Source organism: Apostichopus japonicus, chromosome 21 (genome assembly GCF_037975245.1).
Source record: "Apostichopus japonicus isolate 1M-3 chromosome 21, ASM3797524v1, whole genome shotgun sequence".
Classification (NCBI taxonomy): domain Eukaryota; kingdom Metazoa; phylum Echinodermata; class Holothuroidea; order Aspidochirotida; family Stichopodidae; genus Apostichopus; species Apostichopus japonicus.
The window spans coordinates 21,093,935-21,118,038 of NC_092581.1; the positions used below are offsets into that span (position 1 = coordinate 21,093,935).

Genomic DNA, 24,104 nt, shown 5'->3' on the forward strand with positions numbered 1-24,104 from the left:
ACATATAAAGAGACATTCAACTTAAAAAAGAATCTGACTCTATTTATACTTTCAAATGTTCTAGATCTATTTACAATCTATCAGTGCCATTTCATTAAGCATCATTTGTTTGCTTTGCTAATACCCTACAACCATTCCAAGGAGAGGATTCTTTGATACACAGTACAGTATCTGTTTTATACTTTGCCTTTCCAAACAAAAAAATAACACAGAGGTGTTTAACATACACTGCAATGGCTGTTGAATTTGTTTTCTTAAAGTATAAATGTATATATGCAATAGGCAAAGGCACTTGAGCATAGCCATGGTGATTTCCTGCACAATCAGAAATTTGAACTGTTCCTGTTCAGTTTCAAGATTGTTGCTAGAGAGCTCAAGGGTACAGTGTATGAGTATACCCACAGTATGGGTATTGAAGAAAACATAAGAGAATTCAAAATTCCATCATTACCAAACAATTGGACGATCTATGTACACAACTGCTTCACACAGTACCTTAGAAGAGCATACATACAGTACTACACTTATGAATTCATGAATGGTATTGAATTAACTATTTACAACAAATTCTTCATTGCATGTTGCCTGCCATTACCTTTAGGTACAGAAATTTTCTTTCTGAGAGATAATGTTAAATTCTAAGAGAGCTGGTCTTCAATTATATATGTTTTCAAATAGCGGTCTGCTTCATTCACAAATGCATGAAAATGTTACTGAGTCTCTGAGTCTCCCTGTTAAAGGTTGTATAATTTTCATCCAATTCAGTCAAGTCTGTGTGGCCAGACAGTACATCCAGCATTTGGCCAGACAGTCTGGCAATTCTGTGAATTGTCCGTCATGATCTCTGTCCAGGCACATGTACAAACCTGTACGTGTATGTCTAGATATAAAGCATGTCTTATAAATTAATGATTTGAAACCAAACAATCTGTGTTTGATTATTAACAGAATCCTACAGATACACACTTTTAGAACCGTCTAAATCCTAAATGGATACATGGCAGTTGTACTGTTTCAGTACAGAAACAAACATTTGTACACACACATACCACTGCACAAGCAAGTACAATTTAATAATTTCATTAAACTTTTAATACTGTTCCAGATTCATATTAACCATACGGAAATTGCACTTTCTTATTGTGTACTGTAAATTCTTTAAGCCTTAACACTGTGAAATAAGTATTTAAAGCTGCATGGTATCCCACAAGATTTGAAACATCGTCCAAGACTATAGAAGAACTGTGCCATCTTGTCATGTCATCTCCTCGGTAGTCGATACAGTGTCCTCAAAGTGATATCAGTTCATGTCAGTGACCATTATAATTCAGTCACCATCTTAGAACTTACCAAATAAATGATATATATTTCTAGTTTTAATGAGGGGGAATAATTTATCTGGTATCTCATCGCAAAATCGTATACAACCAGAATGCAAAAATGCATTGTGGTTTCGATGATGTAACATGAGTACAGTAGTTTTCTTAGTGAATCTGACATTTAAAATGTATAGTTAGGCCCGTGTACAATATACTGTAGTTGACCTTACAGTAGTAATATAGTGAAAAGCAGTGTGATGTGACAAACAATAAATTAAAAATGACACAGGCTGTCCTGAATGACCATTGACCTCAACAACAGCCTTCATGTACTAATGTGATAGATACATCAACATACTAAATGACACAGACTGTCCTGAATGACCATTGACCTCAACAACAGCCTTCTAATGTGATAGATACATCAACATACTAAATGACACAGACTGTCCTGAATGACCATTGACCTCAACAACAGCCTTCATGTACTAATGTGATAGATACATCAACATACTAAATGACACAGACTGTCCTGAATGACCATTGACCTCAACAACAGCCTTCTAATGTGATAGATACATCAACATACTAAATGACACAGACTGTCCTGAATGACCATTGACCTCAACAACAGCCTTCTAATGTGATAGATACATCAACATACTAAATGACACAGACTGTCCTGAATGACCATTGACCTCAACAACAGCCTTCTAATGTGATAGATACATCAACATACTAAATGACACAGACTGTCCTGAATGACCATTGACCTCAACAACAGCCTTCTAATGTGATAGATACATCAACATACTAAATGACACAGACTGTCCTGAATGACCATTGACCTCAACAACAGCCTTCATGTACTAATGTGATAGATACATCAACATACTAAATGACACAGACTGTCCTGAATGACCATTGACCTCAACAACAGCCTTCTAATGTGATAGATACATCAACATACTAAATGACACAGACTGTCCTGAATGACCATTGACCTCAACAACAGCCTTCTAATGTGATAGATACATCAACATACTAAATGACACAGACTGTCCTGAATGACCATTGACCTCAACAACAGCCTTCATGTACTAATGTGATAGATACATCAACATACTAAATGACACAGACTGTCCTGAATGACCATTGACCTCAACAACAGCCTTCTAATGTGATAGATACATCAACATACTAAATGACACAGACTGTCCTGAATGACCATTGACCTCAACAACAGCCTTCTAATGTGATAGATACATCAACATACTAAATGACAAGATCTGTCCTTGTTGAAATATTTTGTAAAACATGGTTTTCACAATTTGACCCCTGGTGAACTCAAACGACCATTGCCCTCCGCCCACATTAGGAGTCTTGTACTCCATATGGTATAATTACATACCAAATTATATGCGATCTGTCCAAGCTTCCCTTGCAATATTATGTTTAGGAAGGTACCGTAGTGTAGAGAGACAGGTAAGAGGGGAGTGAAGTAAATGTTTGGCATTTGTTGACTTCAAATGAACTTTGACCACTCCCAAATGTAATAATAGGCTCCTCTAATTTGATATGGAACATCTACAAACCAAACATGAGATCTGTCTAAGATTCCCTTCTTGCAATAACATACTTTTAAGGTTTTCACAATTCGACCGAGCTGATGACCCCAAATGACCTTTAGCCTCCACCAAAAAGTACACTGTACATACTCTTCTACACACCAAGTATGAGGTCTGCCCAAGCTTACAGTACCTTCTTGAGATACCATGTTCACAACTTGACCCCTGGTGACCCCAAATGAGGTTTGACCTCCAGAAAAACAATAAGCTTCTTGTACTCAATGTGGTACTTCTACACACTAAATATGAATTGGTCTGACCTTCCCTTCTTCAGATATGTTTACAAGCTGGGAGTCCCAAACGCACACACACATGTATACATCTACATACACTCATATGCCATCATGAATGCAAAGGTTACGATTATTATCGAAACCATAAAGCTATGCAAGTTGTTATACAAATGTTAAGACAGATAGCAGATTTTGTACAGTACACAGGATACATGTAATATTATACATGATACAAAGTTTGGAACCTTCATAGCTACTACAAAAAAATTAAATACAGTTCACTCAACATCAGTGCCAGATCCCCCAAAACTTACTGGTTTAGGGATTTACAAGTGACGATACTTACCTGTCTCCCACTTCACAATTGCACATTCCTATCTACCTAACTACACATTTGGAAATGTTTTAGTACTGCGCCCTCGCTCCCTGGGCCACGCCCACTAATTCCTCCCTCTGTATCTACCACCTGGAAGTTACTACACATCTTTTTCCGCAAAATTATCGATTGTGATTTGTACAACTATTTTTCCGTTCGGTAGATAGGAAAGTGCAATTGTGGAGTGGGAGACAGGTAAGAGAGGAGCGAAGTAAATTCAGAATTTCTACAAGCTTGAGTGAGACTGGGTCTATGCCCCTTCATTCTGAATACTCAAGTACTGTAAGTTACATGATACAGTACTGCACTATACACTACTTGTTTGGACTGTGTCAAATTTAAAGTAATTATCTTGTTTAATTTGTTTTATACATTTATTCGAGTGCCTTGCAAAGAACACAGTGTAAAAGTACCAGCAGCTCAGCTACAGTACTGAATTTAATTTTTACTATCTACTGTACTGTACAGCACACATATATAGTGTTTAAAAATTTAGTTTGCTATAACCATAGTAATTCTTAGTTTCCATCCATTTTAATGACTGATGTTTGTAGGACTTTAATTTTGGTTGTATGCATATGTTTGGATGCACTTCATTACCTTTGCTATGGCCAATTTTCATTGAACGAGATTTAAAAAACTTGAATAAGTTGAGAATTTGATATTTGTACTTAAAAGCATTATATCAGATATTTAGATTTTAATGGATTTTACGATTTAGTATATTACCAATCTGTTAGTATATTACTAGCTTTGTATTTACTATATTACTAGTAGTTTTCCATCATCCTTGCATAATTCAGTGCATGCGTTTGGTATTTACAGCATGTGGGAGGTTTTCAGTTTGTTTATTGCTCATTGTATAAATTAGGAGCTCAACAGCTTTTGCTATCCCTGACACAGTTGTACATTTTCTGTGCAATCTTATTTTTCTCTTGATATATGAAAAAGCAAAAGAAACATTTGGATACTTCATTAGAGTAGGAAACTGTTACGAAATATATAAACCTTTCAGTACATTGGTACTGCATGATCGAACAGCAGTTGGTTCTGTGGGCCTATACAGTACAAGGGCACCAAGAGTGTCACAAGTTTGGACCTTTTATTTATATGTACATGCCAATTATAATGAAAAAATTGAAATATCACAGTACTTTGCAACCATATCTGTGTCAGAAGGGTACAGAGCTTAAAAGTTAACCATTTTTTGGCAAGATCTAAATGTAGATCAAGGGGAAAGTGCAAACTCTAGTTGAGGTGCAGTAATTTAGCAAAGTCCAAACACTACTCAGGTCTGGTATGAATTACAAATACTACAGTGCCTTTTACTTCATTGTAAATGCATCAATTTGAACATAAATTTCATAGTGATAACAGACACATTATTACCCTGCTATTAATATCACTAATACTACCTAAATATCTCCAACCATCATTGCAGACATGTCTATCACTGAATACAATTACAGTACCTTAAAAAGTATTTGAAAAATTTAAATATACAGTTCATGATCAAAATTCATCAAATTTATATATTTATCATCCACGAGTCAACCTCTCACCATCAGCCATCATGACTGCACTGTTATCCATTCCTGCATCACATCGATGAGCAAGCCTGATTAGGCAGCAGCTTCTTAATAATTTTGTCATTCAGGGGACTTTTAAATTCACTTGATTGTTTCTCCACGCATACTGAGTCAGACCATCCTCCTCCCAAATCAATAAAGGATTATGCAGCTCTCTTGAGGATGGATAGACTTTATTTAGTAAGAAGAAGAATTCCCTTGAATGACTTAGTGAAAGAGGAAAGAAAATATAAAAATAATATTAAAAAACCCATCTCTACAACAGCCTTAACAAAACATGACTGATCTGCAGCATATGGTATGAAATGCACCGTACATGTATATGTAGGTACATAGGGAATTCATACAGTAATGATTTATATCTAATATTAATCACAGAGGCAATAAAACCAACCTAAATAAAGGAAAGGAAAACAGATTAAAAGAAGTTCAAGCAGTAATTCCATCATCGTGATCTTGGACGCTTAGGTTTGGTACTGACTGTTTTGTGTGATCAAGGTTGATTGTCAGTGTATGTACATGTATAATACCATAGAGGCTGTACTGTAGGGTACTTGCTCTATCTAAAGAGGAGGTACTGTATTAATTTACATAGCTTTCTGGGTTATTCATTTGGATAAGTTTATATCTCTCCCTTAACAGTATATAGTAAATAAATAAAGAAAAACACACCAGAAAAATACCACTTCATGACCGGTTTCGTCCTTCCAAATCTTATGGTGAATTAGATACAGTAAATATTGTTGAGATTTTCTAATTTGATTTTAAATGTTACTTCAAATGTTTATGTACTGTACAATTAAATTTTGGGGCTCAAACTGATGCTTTCTAACCTTCAATTACCCCATTAAGTCTTGTGTACTCAAGAAGACAGCAGTGATCAGAGACTGCCATAGGCGTACGAGGCGGGGGGGGCAGGGGGGGAGACTACCCCCCAAATTTCCAGAGGACAAGAAATTCGGGCAAAAGTCCTGAAAAATTCGGGCAGCCTAACAGGAGAAAAAATATATATATAAATACTGTATGTAGTAGCTTGCCCGAATCTTTTTCATATTTTTGCCCGAAAATTCCGTGGAGAGCGTTCTGTGTTATTTGTTTTGTGACATTAATATTAATATATGCTAATGATTTTCTTTATGTAGCATCATGATGCCCGAATTTTTCCGTGTAACACCACCGTAAGCGCAGCTCATCTGGGCTACCACGCTTTTTGCACTATCGCCCAAAATTATTAACAGGGAACGCCGCTCACAATCGTGGTGAGAAGCATGCATGGAGATTAGCAGTCTCTGAAGTGAAAAATCCGCAGTGAACATTTTTTTCTAACTAGTCAACTGTGTATCTGGACATCCCAGACATGAGTATATATAAGAAACATTTTCTTTTTCATGGATGGTGGGGGGGGAGTGCCTACAATCCTGAAAGTACAGGTTTATCATATTCTTTGTTATTTTTTATGGTTTTTTTGTGAGACAAATTGCAGTCTCACCCGACACAGCGACATTTTCCCGCCTACGTGTCGTTGAACAATGTATGTTTTTCTGGGGGTAGCTGAGTACTGTGTTAAAATAATAAATACCGTAACTAAATAGGAGTTAAGAAAATATACTTTCCCCGTCAAAGTGATGTTACCATTTTTTCTTCTTCTAATTTACCAAATTTTTGGGGAAGTGTAAATTTCTAAACGTGAGATTATAAAATAAAGAATGTTTAGATGCCACTTGCAAGGCCTGAGAAGTGCCATTTCCGGCGATCTGAGAGGCATATTCTGCCAAAAAAATTCTTGTACGCTACCCGCCAACCGATGGTAGCGCTCTGCTTAGATAGTGTCACAGGAAATTTCAGGCACAAAAGTTTCTGCCTCCCCAAACCGAAATGGTCCCGTACGCCTATGGAGACTGCATACAAGTACCTACTGTAGAGGTAGTTAACTCCACATTTCCCTACCATTTAGTCTTGTGTACTCAAGAAGATTGCAGTGATCAGAAACTTATAGTAAATATATACTGTACCTACTGTAGAGGTACAGTAGTTAACTCCACATTTCCCCACCATTAAGTCTTGTGTACTCAAGAAAAATGCAGTTCTTGATCAGAGACTGCAATTACGCATAGATCTTACTTGAAGAGTACCATTTTCACTGTACACTTTAAGTATGTTGAACGTAACAAGTACTGTACTTTGCTATTTCAATGTTTGTAATACTATTCCAATTCTGTTTTTTTTATTGTCAGAAATTCCCAGGTCTACATCAAGATTGAGTTTAACTATTTGCCACATAATAATAATAACTAATTTATGTGATGGAGATACTTCTGATGAACACACCCCACTCCCCATACCAACATACCCAAAGCATTGCTTCTGTTTCAGAGATACTTCTGATGAACACACCCCACTCCCCATACCAACATACTGAAAGCATTGCTTCTGTTTCAGAGATGCTGTATCTTGGTTTAAAAGTGGACTCAGGGGGCTGCCATCTGGTCAATCTGTGACGTCATAGTGCCCCAAGGGGGTGAAACCTTTTCTTTCAAAATTGTTTTGTCATGTACTTTAAAGGTGAAATGTGAATACTAAAAATAATGATACTGAAACCAATGCTAGTACGAGGTGGTAATTAAAAACTTCAATATTTTAAATATATACAGCAATTAACAAAACCTATCAAGTACTACATGATAGACAAACATTGTAAATCAAGCCTTATCAAGGAAACCATTTAAAATTCCTACTTTTACATGTGACTCGATGGTGTCCTGCTTCAGAAAGACTTGTACAAGTCTTCAGTGATGGTACATGACGAAACACTGAAGCTGTCCGGTCTCCCTGATGGAAGAACATTATTATTCAGCCAATTCCCAAAACATACAGGTTTGGGAATGTATGAGCTACTGCACAATAACATGATACCTGCAAACCTGTCTCTGTTTACTTATGCACTTTCCTCTTTCTACTTTACTTTAGACCCATTTTTTACTTGTTCTTTTGTAAATTAATTTGCTTTCTTTGTAAAGCAACTTGAGCAGTGACTATTGTCAACTGATGTGGGGCTTTATTACCTTTTGTACCCTACTTACCTTGGTATTTTAATTTAAGCACTGCACTCTTAATCCTACACCCCTGGCTCCGCCCATATCTCTTCTTTCCAGATATACCTATTTTTCTGGATATACCATTCCTTCCGGATATAACATATACCATTCCTTCCGGATACACCATTCCTTTCGGTCATTCAATCCAGATATACCAATCTTTCTGGATACAGTATACCATTCCTTCCGGATATGCCATACTTTCTGGATATACCATTCCTTCCGGATATATATACCATTCCTTTCGGATATACCATTCAATCCAGATATACCAATCTTTCGGGATACAGTATACCATTCCTTCCGGATAAACCATTCCTTCCGGATATCCCATTCCTTCTGAATATACCATTCCTTCTGGATATACCATTTCTTCCGGATATACCATTCCTTCCGGATAAACCATTCCTTCCGGATATCCCATTCCTTCTGAATATACCATTCCTTCCGGATATCCCATTCCTTCTGAATATACCATTCCTTCTGGATATACCATTTCTTCCGGATATACCATTCCTTCCGGATAAACCATTCCTTCCGGATATCCCATTCCTCCCGGATAAACCATTCCTTCCGGATATCCCATGCCTTCTGAATATACCATTCCTTCTGGATATACCATTTCTTCCGGATATACCATTCCTTCCGGATATACCATTCCTTCCGGATATCCCATTCCTTCTGAATATACGTACCATTCCTTCTGGATAAATCATTTCTTCCGGATATACCATTCCTTCCAGATATCCCATTCCTTCTGAATATATACCATTCCTTCTGGATATACCATTCCTCCCGGATAAACCATTCCTTCCGGATATCCCATGCCTTCTGAATATACCATTCCTTCCGGATATACCATTCCTTCTGGATATATCATTCCCTCTGGATATACCATTCCTTCTGAATATACCATTCCCTCTGGATATACCATTCCTTCTGAATATACCATTCCTTCTGGATATACCATTCCTCCCGGATAAACCATTCCTTCCGGATATACCATTCCTTCCGGATATCCCATTCCTTCTGAATATACCATTCCTTCTGGATATACCATTCCTTCTGAATATACCATTCCTTCTGAATATACGTACCATTCCTTCTGGATATACCATTCCTTCCGGATATACCATTCCTTCTGAATATACCATTCCTTCTGGATATATATACCATTTCTTCCGGATATACCATTCCTTCCGGATATACCATTCCTTCGGAATATATACAGTACCACTGAGAAAATCCCCAAAACTCACTGGTTTGGGGATTTACGAGCGACGATACTTACCTGTCTCCCACTCCACTATTGCACTTTCCTATCTACCTAACTACGCATTTGGAATATTTTAGCACTGCCCCCTTGCTCTCTAGGCACCGCCCACTAACTCCTCCTTCCGAATCTACCAGCCAGGAAGAAACACTACATTTTTATGAACGAAATCTTTTCAATATTTCGAACAATTTTTGGACAAGTTTTGGGACTTTTTCACAGATCTGCGGAATATATACCACTGAGAAGTGAAATTACACTGAGAACAATAAGTCATCCAGGATTAGAAAAGACAGAAGTCACGTGGAACTCAATTAACAGGCACTTTGGTTGGATAAAAAACAGTTTAGATGTGCATCCAAATAAGCTAGTAAGTGCTACCTCTTTACAGACTACATAACTCAAGAAACTTTCATTGCAAGTCCAGAAACTTTTGAAAAATTATGAAGTTACTACATTCTGTATAGATTTAGACACAAAATCTCAAGCCAAAGTACCACAATAGTTCAAATCAACTGGTCATCTAAAACTTTGGATTAGATTTTTTTTCTTTTTGTATCTGATGTACCTGTTGGCCATACTGATGGCCCAAATATAAAACAAGGGACCAAAATTATTAAAAATGTAAACAGAAGTGTCACTAAAATTGACACAGGTGATTGACCCTCAGAAAGGAAGTGACCAGGATATATCCCAAACATGGAGAGGGGTGGCAAACCAAAAGTGGTGCCAAAAGTCAAATGAGGCTCATCGCTATTATAATATTAATGTAAGATATATGTCCATGTAAATCTGCTTCACTTTGTATAATGCTGGCTTAGGATATTTGAATGTGAGATTGGGAGATCTCACAATGAGACAATATAAAAAACCACTGTCTCACTTTAAAACCATGAGAGTTGGCTAGTACTATATGCCTAGCCCTCCCACCCTCCCATCTCCCTCCAATGCACTATCTATAGTGGCTAAACATGTCAATGAAACTCACCGGATTAAAGTTGAATTCATGAGCAATCCAATTCCTAGCTTTTTCATACTGATCATGAAGGCCCATGATGTACAGTGTGTCCATGCCATCCACAATGGTTGCACCCATGGCACTTTTACCAAAGATACTGGCAGAATGACCTGTGTGTGCGATAGGTTTTAACTCATTAGCACCCCAGGCGTATTTCTCATAGCCAGTCCAGGCATGCATCATCATCTGTAAGAAAACACAGATATTAGGAAAACTGTCATTTATTATAATCAAACTTTTACATGCGTAAATATCTCTTTTAATAATAATCCAATGTAACTGTTACATTGGATATTATTATTAACCACAAATTATCATACACTTGCCATTTTCCTGTGGCAGAGGTTGTACATAATGCCACTAGTACACATGTTTGGTGCATGGAAAATGTCACTGTAGATGCGAGGTGCAATGCTATACAAAGCAATGAAGTCCATCTGTAAACTTTTGGGGTAGGCATATGAAAAAAGTTGTCGCTAGTGTAGGAAACCGCTCTCCAGGGTTAACTCAATGCTAGAGATGTTTGCGCAGCAAAAATAATGCACTGTCTGATATTTAGTGGGTTGTACTGTAAGAAATGATTACATTGGGCTAGATTCTTACAAAATTGCTATGATAAACTATCCTACTGTAGGCTAGGTCAATAGAGGAAAGTCTGCATGGCAGGTGTATAGTCTTTCAATACTGGAAACTGTGGTCCTACAGTAGCTGACAGGAAAAATTGTTATAACTGTAAGTGTAATAGCCATTGTAATACAGTAATAAAAGCTATGACAAGCACTGGCCAAGTTTAAATAAAGCTTTGCTGAATAGTTGTTGACTTACATAAGAAAAATAACGTTATCTTTTACCTCTCTTATTTTGTTGCGTCTTTCCGTTGCCTGGGCACTGGATGGTTCACCATCAGACTGTAAAATGTAATCATGTGACTCCATCTCAGCTCTCTGTCTGGCAGAATCTCTTTGAGCCTCCTTCTTTTCATTCTGAAGTTCATCACGTTCCTTCAAAAATTTTGCTTTATCTTCTTGAATTTCCTTCTTTATTTCTGCATGATCTTCCCCTTCCCCTCCCTTAATATTTCCACCATCATTAACAATATCATTACCATCATTTAATTGCTCCTTTTGTATGGAGTTTCTTGCTTTCATCAAAGCTTGGTCTTGCCTAATTTGTAAATCAATTTTTCTTCTATCATCCCGTAAATGAAAATCCTCATTGTATTCGTCATTTTCAATATGACCTATACCAATGCCTGGCCTACCACCACCAATCTGTGGCCTAAAGAAATTTTCTGGACCATCCACGAATCCTAACTGAACGTTACTATTCACCTTACCTCGTAAATCTGGTAAAAGGAAAAAGGCTGAATAGCACAGTGTCATGAAGATGAAAAATATAAGATACACCATGTACCTTTCTATACTTTTTAATGTTTTCCTTTTCTGAAAGGGTGGAAACCCATTACTGTTCCGATTGTAAAGAGGTAACACGGTAGAGTTAGAAGCCATGTTCTTAGGCAGTTGGAAACATCCAAGAAAAACGGTAACAGTCCCTGTTTGTCTAACGTTAGGTCTATTCTACATCGTATTCATAAGTGAATTCATTTAGGCACTAACGTACCGGCCGCGGTACGTTGGTAAGTACCTACACACTCAAAACCGTGCATTACAATCAACGACTGAGAATTCGTCATGTGTGCATTGCATTGTAACGTAGACAGAAATTGTATCGAAAACAATCACACCAGAATAACATAATAAATAATTTGAAAAGTTTGAAAGAATTTTTACGGAATTTAACGGAGAAAACTACTGTTATAAATCAAATTATATGAATTTTTACAATATTTAAAATTAAAAATATTTGATTTTATTGCGATATCTTTCTTTTTGTGTATTTAGGTCCTCTAAAGAGTAGGATTTAGAAGCAACTCTCAACACTTCGAACAGTGTTGTGATATTGGATAATATGCACACCTCTTCATCGTTAGTGTGATACAGAGCCATGTATATATACAGATAAACGGTGAGGTCTGGTGTGATGCACGTGGAAGTGATGGCGCAATTTAATCTTATACGCTTTGTTCATTCCATAGAAGGTTCATTTCCAGAGCCGTATATATATACAGCTCTGTTCGTTCCACACATTTAGAGTCAAGAAAGACTGACGCAAAGAGGAACACCATGTTGCCTGTGTGACTCGGAACTCTTTAGAAATTGTTTCGACTCGATCATCCAGAATTAAATATTAATCAATATTGATCGATTGCCTAATGCAATCCATCCGTATTTGTTGAAGGCTTTTGCACACCAGTTCAACATTCCACTCTCATTGCGTTTTTTTAGTAAATTTACGACTGAAGGTTAGCCTACGTTTCTCAGGACTGGAGATATGCTAATATTACTCATTTCAAGAAGGGTGATAAGTCTAATCCCTGTAATTACAGGTCTATTAGTCTCACTAGTGTTGTTTGTAAGGTCATGGCGTATATCGTTAAAAGTCTATGTTCAGTTAAGTAGTCAGTCTTTGATCAAAGAGTCTCAACATGGCTTCTGTCTAAAAAAAAGGTCTTGTCTTACTGATAGTCGTGAGTTTATGGAAGATGTAACAAGCTCACTGAATAGACAGAATACTGTAGATGTGGTGTTCCCGGATTTCAAAAAGGCATATGATAAAGTTCCCCACCAGCGCATTTTACTTAGGCTGGAGAGTCTATGGGAATTTACTGTATTCAGGCACGTATCCAGGGGTGTGTGTTGGGGGCACGCGCTCCCGGGTAAGAAAAGAGGAGAGAACAAAAAAGAGGAGGAAAAAAGAGGTGGAAGGAAGGAAAAAGAAAAGAAGAAAGAGAGAAAGAGGAGAAAAGCCTCCCCTTACACGGACAACTCCATTTATGAATTTTCCATTTTTCCTCTCTCACTTATGTATAGGCCTATATATATATATATATATATATATATATATATTAAATATGGTTTATCATAAAGCGTGTGTGTGTGTATGGGCGCCTTAACGGGTGTGCAGACTCGCGCTAAAGGAAACGTCTAATGCCGGTAATCTGACCTAGTTTCGAATGAGGTTTAACAGAAGTGTTAGACACCACCGTCGATCCTAGAAAATACGCACACAGCTTTCTACCTTCGGTAATTATAGACACTAGTGTACAGTCAGTGCATACAGTTGCGGTCAATACCCACAGCACAGTTTACAAACGGTACAGCGGCGATGGATATCTCAGGTCCAGCTAAAGATAACAAGGTATCACATTTCATTACTGTCTGCATTTTGTAGCGACAAGCAGAAAACTTCACTTGCAAGCAACAGAAAGTTAACTTTTTCAGAGCGCGGCACGTGGTTGGGGCGAGTCTTCAATGTAAAGTAAACAGCAGATATCATATCATATCAGTGAGCATGAAAATGGCGTTCCGGGATGCATAGCCTCCAAACTGTCTATGTTTGTAGTCAAAGGCGTAGGAGCCGAATTTGATTTGGGGGAAGAGGGGGGCCTGCAACGACCTGCCCGAAAAATACAAGCAAACTTTTTCGCGCTCCGCATATTAATGTGTGTATCATATTGGCAAGCATCGGTAATTACATTGCAAGCCATCGTTTACCGTACGGTCCGTGAAAGTGGCGCAGTATACCGCGGGATGCTCATGTAAACAACGAAATGTCTTATGTGCATAGAGAAAAGCATGGAGGTCCAATTACGTCAAAACTCTCTTTTACATTAGTAATGGCGAATTAGTCTGGCAAGCTTAGAACTTTATTTTAATTACCAAGGAGATTTCCTCCAGCTGCATCATTGCAATTTATTTTTCTTTCAGTGCCCGAAAGAGAAAGTGAGTGCCCGAAAACTTCTCAGCATATTGCTCAAATTTCCCCATAAATATTTGGGGCTGCACCCCCCTCCTTCGCCTCCTACGCCTATATGTGTGTATAGTGTTCGGTTCGGAAATATCTGGTATTTTTTCATTTCCTTCAACGAAGTTTTATAGTAGCCGTTATATGAGATTTGTTCACCAATAAATTAACTGTGTCGAAAATTCCCTGACCAACATTCTTCATCATACTTCCCTCTACTCGTGCAATTTGACCGGTCTGTTATAGGGGTTGAATGACGTTTTTCTATATTGGTTGTCCATAGATGACATTTTGTGCCACATTATGGGTATGTTTAAAAGTGATTTTATTCACGAGAAATGTGAATTTTCAAATTCTCAACAAATAATGGGCTTAAAACCTTGAAAAGTGGGGCTTTCGGATATTGTGGGCCGTGACGTAGTTTAACCTACAAAAGCAATGATCCATAGGACATGCAATGAGGTCGAACATGATGTGTGACTGGTGACAGACAATCTTAAAAAAGGTTACGGATGAAAAAAACTATTGAGAAAAATTTGGTTCTCAGGCAAAAGTGTACATCTGGTTCAGGTCATCTTCAAGCCCGAGAAGTGTCATTTCCGGTGATATGTGGAGTATCAAAACCAGAATTTTCTTGTACGCTGTGCGCCAAATGATGGTGGCGCTCCGCTCAGATAGTAACTCCCCCCCCCCCCGGGATTAGATGGCAGGACGTTACTAGTGGGGTTCCACAAGGGTCTGTTTGGGTCACTTGTTGTTTGTAGCTTATAAATGACATTGATGGAGATATTTTGTGTACAGTTAAGAAGTTTACTGATGAAATCACACTGTATTCCCAGGTCTCTTCCAAAAGCGATTCTGAGAAATTTCAAATGGATTTTTGATAAGGTTTTTTCCTGGTTCAGGTAATGGCAAATGCTTTTTTATATTGGTAAATGCAAGGTGATGCATATTGGCGCGTCGTATACAGTAACCAAGAGTACGTATACTTACTCTCTGGTGACATTGGCGTCAATCCAGGGGGGGGGGCGGGGGGACACGCCCCCACATTTCGATGGATGGGGGAAACAATATCAAATGTCCCCCCCCCCCCCACACACATTTGGAAAAAGAGTAGTGTCGTGGCTCTATTTGGTAACGGCTTACACATCTCAGGATTCATAACCTCGAATATCACTCAATGTTGCTGAATGGAGAATTCCACCCAGGTCTCGTGAGTTGGTACCCTGAGCTCTCCAACAATCTTAAGCTTAGTCTGCTATTCTTTCGAGGCCAGTTCTATTCCTCGTCGGTTGAAGGGTATAGACAAATTTTCAAGTCGATGAATCCAGCGGTACGGGCTATGTTTGGTGAAGTCGAAGCTCTCTTGCGGTTGCTCCTCGTCTCCTCCGCCAGTTCGACGGAAGCCGCTCGATCTTTTAGTGCTTTGAGGCGTTTGAAGACAAGGCTACGGAGCACCATGACTCTACAGAGGCTGAACCACGTGATCGTGTTCCATGTTCACCGCCCAGGGACGTTGTTAAGGGGGGGGGGTGGGGGTGTCTCACCCCCCAACTTGGTAAAACTGACGCTAGTTGGAAAATTGGAGTGCGACAGTCGGAATTTCCGACTGTCGCACTCTAGTTTATCTAGGCCTATTCATTTATCCCTGTGATTGTGCATGATATAAAAAAAAAGAAAAATTCGGTCAAAATTGACCTTTAACCTGTCATATTTACCACGTTTTCCTTGCACTTTGGGAAATTGTATCTCGCGATTCTGTACAAAACTTCGTATGATTTTGAATACTACAAAAAGAATGCGTAATAGAACTACCGTCATAGGCGTAGGAGCCCAATTTGATTTGTGGGGGGGGGGGGGGGTTGTAAAGACTTGCCCGAAAAATATAACCACAATTTTTCGCGCTACGCGCTCATTCCACATGATAATGTGCATATCATGGCATGCATCGGTTTTTACATCGCATGCAAATAGCATACAATCATTTTCGTTTGATAACCCTTCCGTATATTGGTGAGAATTGTTGGGTAGTAATAATATCAGTTTAACCACTGAAAAACACTTTGTAAATTATCTTTCTTTCAGTAGGTGCTCAAAAGCTATCAGCATATTACCCGAATTTCACAAAAATATTTGGTTGGGGTGAGGGGGGGGGGCAATAAGTTTGTGAAATGAGTGCCAGTGGGTACAAATGTACAAATGTATCGCAACAAGTTCGTCATTGAAGTGCAGTCGCGAAAGATTGGGTTTTCTGACTGACACTGACCGTATCGTTGACGAGTAGCGCGATGGTGGGGGGGGGGGGGACAAAGCAGCAGTCGGAATTTTCTGGCTTCAAAACCGATTTTCAGCCACTGCAACCCCCCCCCCCCCGCCCGTCCAATCATCAGGCCTTAGCTACGTCCCTGGGTACAAGGTGGTTACATAGTACGCTCCGACCAGAATTCACCCGATAACCAGATGCAGATCGACCTAGCAACCGAGGTAACTTGCTTGAGGACTCCAACGAACAACCACTGATTTATTTTCATGCCTTCATCACTTTAGCCACCACTCACATGGGACCTATTCTAAGTCTGACGATACATGCGCATGTGTGAGGTCCTGAAAACATAATAAAAGTGGTTTGTCTTGTTATCTTGTTTTCAAATTTCATATAAATGTATTCTCGTAGACCTAGCAACCTGGTTTAACATGCTGGCGCCAAATTTGCGCTAAGCTCGCTATACGAACTCGGATATGGGCTGTGCCTTATTAGTTAGTTATTTAAATTATTAATAATGGCGTATGAGGAAATGCACCATTTTGTGGTATGACTCCCAGGACGGAAAGTCGAGAAACTCACATGCAGTCGCGGCGGATAGCTTCCTTCGCCTATATGTCCGGGGAAATTTTGGGACATCGTTCCTATAGACCAGGGGTGGGCAACCTGCGGGCCACATGCGGCCCGCCAGTGATTTTTTTGCGGCCCGTGAGATGTCTCAAGAAAAAGAAAAAATCAATCTATTTTGCATCATCACCAAAAACGAGCTAGCTGCTTAGAATTAATCTGCACTAATGATGCTGTCAGGTTGGCTTATAATCACCATTAATTATCAACTGGACTGTATCGACATTATGGTTTTGTGAATACAGATTAAGTACACATATCTATTGCTTGAACGTCCTCGGAATCAAAGGTTTGAAATCAACAGCAGGTCTTTGGTTATAGGTGCGACCCTGTAAATCTTTCACTCCTAAAATCTGGCCCATCCATTCAAAAGGTTGCCCACCCATGCAATAGGCATATATCTGAGGCCATGGGATCAGTGGCGTCGTGCCCTTTGGGGCCCGAAGGGCACAGGCCCCCCCCAAAAAAATTTTGTCAAAGGTGTCATAAAATTTTGTCATAATTTTAAAAAAAAGTGTTTTCGAAATCGAAAAGTAGACTAAATATTCAATTGCTCTTTGATGGTCGTTGCGGATTTTCCACACACCTCAAAGACGACATATCGGGATTAGTAATGCCATTACCTTTGAATATGTTTGTCCTAAGCTCGCGTTTGATACAGTCTCAATTAACCTGGAAAATAATCACTTCGTTATCGCGCGTTTTACCTTTGGTTTCGCTACTTTCGCTTTTTCTGCCCATGTTTTCAAACGGCATAGCTTTTTATTCACCTAGTCACCACTTCTCACGGGCATGGGCGGTGATCAGGGATCAGCCAAAACAAAAATGTTGCGATATCTTAAATTTTGGGGGCTTCTGGGAGACGAGGAATTGGTAAACTGAGGAATATATGGCGATCACTTACTTCGAGAATATTTCCCAAAATAACAAATTGCCGGAAATTGTTATCAATTTTAGGGGTGAAGTTACTGCCATAATGCACGGGAAATGCAGTTTCCTGCAATCTGAGGGGTCTGCCAGAAGAAAAATTTTCTTGTATGCTGCGCGCCAACCGATGGTGGCGCTCCGCTTAGATAGTACTCAGAGCCGTATATCTCTATATACGGCTCTGATAGTACTTACGGCCGGAATACTCGAATCGATCATGCCCCCCCCCCCCCACGTTTCAAATCGGATTGACGCCCCTGTCTGATGAGGAGTTGCAGGAGGTCTTTGTTGAAAGAGACCTACGTGTCTACGTTGACTCTTCTCTGCAACCTTGTGGACATTGTTGTAAGGCTTTATAAGCAGCTGGTTAGGCGCCTCATCTGAAGTATGCTGTGCAGTCTCGGAACCCATATTTTGCTAAGGATAAGGAATTACTCGAGAAGCTAGGTCCAGAGGAGGGCTACTAGCTAGGATGATTACTGTCGTGTTCCTTATTACAGCTGGCGGTTACAGCTGCCTTATCTCACCACACTGGAGCTTAGGAGGTTACGTGACGTTGACTTGATTCAGATTCAATATTGTGTATGGTTTTGACGAGTTATCCTTCACTGACCTTCACAATTTTTGCCAATAGTAGTTGAACGTACCAGAAGTTCCAAAGCCTGTACTTCTAATATGGTTGTGAATGGAAAGGTTTTCCTGATAGAAGGTTGTTCTTGCAAGTAGTGTGAATCGGTTTAAGAATGCTTTGGGCAAGTACTTTAAGCATTGTAATCGGGTCTGATTTTTATAGTTTTCGGGGGTGGGGGGTTCTGTCCCTCCCATATGTTTCTTAGTTGATGGGGACTTGATTGTTCCGGCCCCTGATCCCTTTTCTTCTAAACTAAACTATATAAGTTGATCGGTAACGTTGATTATAAATTGTGCTAATCTGATCGATTCTGCCAACGGCACCTTGAAAACATTAAATTAGCCTATTGCCACGGCTTTTCCGCTGTAAACGGTCGTATCGGCAAAAGGGAAACCTATCAGATTGTCAGTGTTCTTATTTCGGTTACTCTCTTTTGCTGAATTGCCAGTTTTGTATAAAATTTCGCTTATTCCTCAAGGTTAATTTGTACTGTTTAATGTATGACAATTTTGGCTTCTTATAGGCCTCCAAGTATCGACTCTATGTCAACTCTTCTCTGAAATTAACAATTATTTCGAAAAAAATGACTTCCTTATGCTTGGCATTCTGTAATACAAAGATCCATGCAGCTATGGGCGGCCATTTGGAGAAAAAAATACAAGAATGAAACAAGACTATGGTTGGACAGAAGTGTCGTGCATATAACTACATTTCGTAATATAACACGGTCAAGGATCGAAAACCACAACAGCGGCATCTGTCCTTTTAGTTCATAGGCGTTCGTTCGTTTCGCGTGACGTTCGTATTGATTCGTGCGAAAGTACTTAGATTATATATGTTACATCTTCGTTTTCATGGTGGCGATTGATCTCTTTGTTCTGTGGGTCAATTTTAACTTCCCGGTGCTCCTTGTTTATTCTTCGGTTGCACGTGTTTTAATAGACTTGGCCAAGTCGTTTGTTATCCTCTTTTTCTCGTGTGCAACTGTAACGTGCCTCAAATCCGTTTCTGCCCACCACGAATGTACTTGTTCACTTTGTTTTACATACCAGAGGATCTGTCCGGTACAAACGTCTTGGACATTTCTCTAAAGAGGGGCGTGAACTTATACAAACCACAAACTCTGTATTTATATTATTATTATTACGAAATTGGGTGTCATGTGAGATCATATGTTTCGTCCACAGTAATTATAGTGTCCGTCTCGCAGTGTATTAACCAATCTAATGCCAAGTGATTGTTCACTGCGGGAGGCAGGGCTTGAAAATAAACATATTTGGGGAAGTGGGCCCAATTGGCAAACCTGATTGGCTTCTTCTCTTTTACGAAGCAAATCTTCCAAAATCAAAGGACAACATAAGATAGCTTGGGAGAAATGTGCAAGACCCTAGTATCAATCGCAGCGTTGCCGCGGGCGTTCTCTGGGCAGAAAAGGCCTACAGCAAATTAATTGATACGGGAAAATAGCAAGACTAGTGTTTGCTATGTTTCGATACATCGTATTGTCTTTTCTTTATTTCTCTTTTTAAATGTGCCTTTCACAATTCTTTTAATTGGTTTTACATATGTTTGTTTCATTTTGCATATATCTTCTTTTTCAATTTTCTTTCTTGTTTATTTGTTTCATCGTTGTTGTTTTTTTTGCCCAAATGTCCGGCCACAGCGACGTAGCCAGGAATTTGAAAGGGGGGGGGGCACTTTTTGCGATTGATATGGATTTTCAAGGTTGTAAGTTGACTATCTGAGCGGAGCACCACCATCGGTTGGCGCGGAGCGTACAAGAAAATTTTTGGTTTTACAAACCCCCCAGATAGCCGGAAACGGCCCTTCCTGAATGTTCATTCTGGTTCCCTGGCCTCTTGCTAACTTGAGACACCTCATTCAATATCACTTTTAAACCCCAAAAACAAACGAGTTAAAATAGTACGTAATGTATTAAAATTAGCAAGGTACACAAGGGCGGCGGAAGCACTTTTAATCTGGGGGGGGGGGGCACCGACGTCAAAGGGCACTTTGCAGATATTCGATTGGACTGATGCATCCTGATATTTAGTACCCTTTATAAATCTTATTGTATTATCATATTTGCGTATACACATCACTCCATCAACGCCCCCCCCCCCGTCTTAGTAGTCTTACTTTTTAACTTCTGATACTTGTAGATACAAAGATAGGCCAGAAATGTCTTTGATACAACCATAGCCAGTAATTTTCTTTGATACAACTGTAGCTAGTAAATGTTTAAAGAAAAGGCTGTTTTGGAACTTGGAACGCCGATCGTGACAACAACAGGCAACAAAGTGCTGAAGCTCTATACATATAAAGTCTGTTAATCAACGATATGCTTATTTGACTGTGGAATGTTCTCAACTGAAATTTTATCTGCGTAAACGGGTTCTTAAGTAGATGTTAAAAAACTGACAAGATCGTATCCTAGTCTTTTTCGGCGGGTAGAGTATTGAATGAAACGGCACGCGATATGAATGACAGCTTAGATGACAGAAGAATAGGTCACCTAATTTAGCCATAATCTTGCTACGTTCATTTCAATAGTTTTTCCTGTCTAGGCTCTTAAACTCGTTCAGCAAGCTTATGGATTTGAATTATGGGTGTTTCAATAAAAAAGATAACTTGGCCAAAAAAAGTGTAGGCCCGGGCCTACAGTGCTACATACTGGCTACGCCCCTGATAGTTCTAAATTAGGATTAGATCTCTTACTGAAATATCGCTGACCTAAGGTGATCAAGAGTACAAGTTTTATGTAGAAAAAGGGCACATTTTTAACCTGAGGAAAAGTGGGGGGCACTTGCCCCCTGTGCCCCGGTTCCGCCGCCCTTGAAGGTACATGTACAGAGTAGTCTTACTTTTCAACTTCTGATACTTGTGGATACAAAGTTAGTCCAGAAATGTCTTTGATACAACTGTATAGCTAGTAAATGTTTAAGTTAGCCTAATAAGAGAAGGCGAGAGCTATCCGACGATTGCCATCTGATGAAAATTTCTCAAGTGTTTTCTCAACTGAAATATTATCTGCGTAAACGGGTTCTTAACTACATGTTAAAAAACTGACAAGATCGGATCCTATAGTCTTTTTCGGCGGGTAGAGTGTTGAATGAAACTATCGTGCTACATACTGGCTACGCCCTGATCATATGATATCATTATCAGCAGATTTTGTTTCCTGTTTAAATTCTTTTACATGTTCTTTTACATAATATATCAGAAAGACAAAGATAGTGCTCTTTTACAAGTTTTCCAGTAGGATGATTCTTGTTTATTGTCCAATGTCTGGACTTTAATACATTTGACGAACCAGTAACTGATGGACAATATAAACTTTCATATTTTGTAATACAGCCAGATATGCAGTGGCCTAAAAACAAATATCGTTATCGCAGTGTATTAGCAGTGTAATAATTATTTACAGTGGCGTAGGAAGGTACTTTTGAGTGGGGGGGCTGAAGACTGATGGCCGGCCTGGGGGAGGGGTCTAAGGGGAGGGGGTGTCCCCCTCCCCTTTGGATTTTTTTTGCATTTCCAGGTGGCCTCAGATGCAATTTGGTGCAATATAGCACACTTCAACAACCACTCCATTTTGTGAACTTAATTTTGTATTTTCACCTGGCCTTAGATGCAATTTGGTGCTCCAAATGAGATTTTTTTCTCATTTGGAAATGAAAAAGGGGTTTTCTGACTTGCGAACCGGGGGGGGGGGCGGAATGATACTTCCGCCCCTCCACATTTTTCACTGGGGGGCTGGCGCCCCCCCAGCCCCCCGGTTCCTACGCCCTTGATTATTTATAGGAAGTGCGTATCACGTACGATTGCTAGTTTAGCTTCATAACATGCTGTTCGTGCAACAACTTAGGACGACTCATTGAACGAACGTTGTCGACGTTGTTGTGCATACAGTTCGTGACATTCCATAGAGTGCGGTTAGGTAGGCAATATGTATTTTATTACGCAGTGGCCAACTGTAGGCTTGTAATTGGCTATAAGCTAAATTTAGCTAATTGCATCTGCCAAACTAAGTATAAGTAGTTGAATCAGTAGGCGTGAATGTTACTACGATTACAATCGAGTTAACGGAGCTGACGAGTATTCAAGATCAAAAGAGCACTGGCAAAATACCATGCTGGAAAAACGACAGTTTAAAAAAAAAAAAATCGACACTGAAAGGGGGGAGCGGTCCAGTGGCGGCGGAACCGGGGGGACTTGGGGGGGGACTTGGGGGCTCAGCCCCCCACTAAAAAAGTTGAGGGGGCAAATGCATGATAAGCCCCCCCAATATTTACCAAGGCTCCGAAACGTACATCTGCCCATTTTTCAATGCATACTTGTCGATCTGTCCGATGCACACGTATACTCTATAGGTGTAATAATTTTAGTAATTGCTGGGGGACCCTCGGCCTGTCCTTTGGCTATAGACCACATTGTCACCCAAACCGCGTCTTCACGCCCCGTGAAAAGTGGAAGCAGTGAGTGTGAGTACCGGTGAGCGAAACACAACTTCGTCTTAGGCCAATGACTTGCCTCATTTCAGCCAGTTCTCCAACATCCCCTTATTTAGTGGCGGATCGAGCGTCCATATATACAGTCAGGGCGGATGCCCCCCCCCCCCCCCCCCTGACAGACTCAAATGGACTGCTGGCGCCCTTTTCAGCTTTTCACTACTTTTTACTTATTCGCGATTTTTGACTATTTTATTGCGCTCTCATATACCTATTGACGTTTGTCATATTCTGTCGGTGTATTTTCCGACAAAATGGCGACGACACCTATTTATTCTCCGTTTATCTGCAAATTAGCAAGGCCCCGGAAAGGGTCATTTCCTGCAATCTCGGGAGTATCTTTTCTCAAAAATTGTCTGTACGCTCCGCGCCAACCTGTGGTGGCGCTCCGCTTAGATAGTGTCGAAAGCGCCCCTACAGACCATTCTTGCCCCCCCGACCAATACCCCTAGCCCCGCCACTGCCCTTACTACACTCAAAAACGTCTTTGCGAGTACACTACGAGTAATAGCAACTCTCTTAAAACACCATCGAATATACAAATTACAATGTTTTTACAGACTTAACGTGCAATCTGAGAAATTGCAGGCTTGAGACACATATTTTAGGGCCAGGTATTCGCAGCATAAAACACTCGGGAAGTGCCGTTTCCGGCCATCTGGGGGTTTGAAAAAACCCAAAATTTTCTTGTACGCTCCGCGCCAACCGATGGTGGCGCTCCGCTTAGATAGTATCCACACATTAGCCCCC

General features: G+C 39.7%; 1 protein-coding gene across 1 annotated transcript in view; it reads right to left on the reverse strand.

The window, feature by feature from the left end:
• Positions 1-12,238, reverse strand: part of LOC139963232 (mannosyl-oligosaccharide 1,2-alpha-mannosidase IA-like) — a 104,133-nt gene extending 91,895 nt beyond the window's left edge. Inside the window, exons 1-2 of the mRNA XM_071963836.1 lie at positions 11,383-12,238; positions 10,502-10,717 (exon numbers count right to left, since the gene is read on the reverse strand). Of these exons, the coding sequence (XP_071819937.1) occupies positions 10,502-10,717; positions 11,383-12,039 (873 nt within the window). The 5' untranslated portion in view covers positions 12,040-12,238. The remainder of the gene's footprint in view (positions 1-10,501; positions 10,718-11,382) is intronic.
• Positions 12,239-24,104: the final 11,866 nt, after the last annotated feature.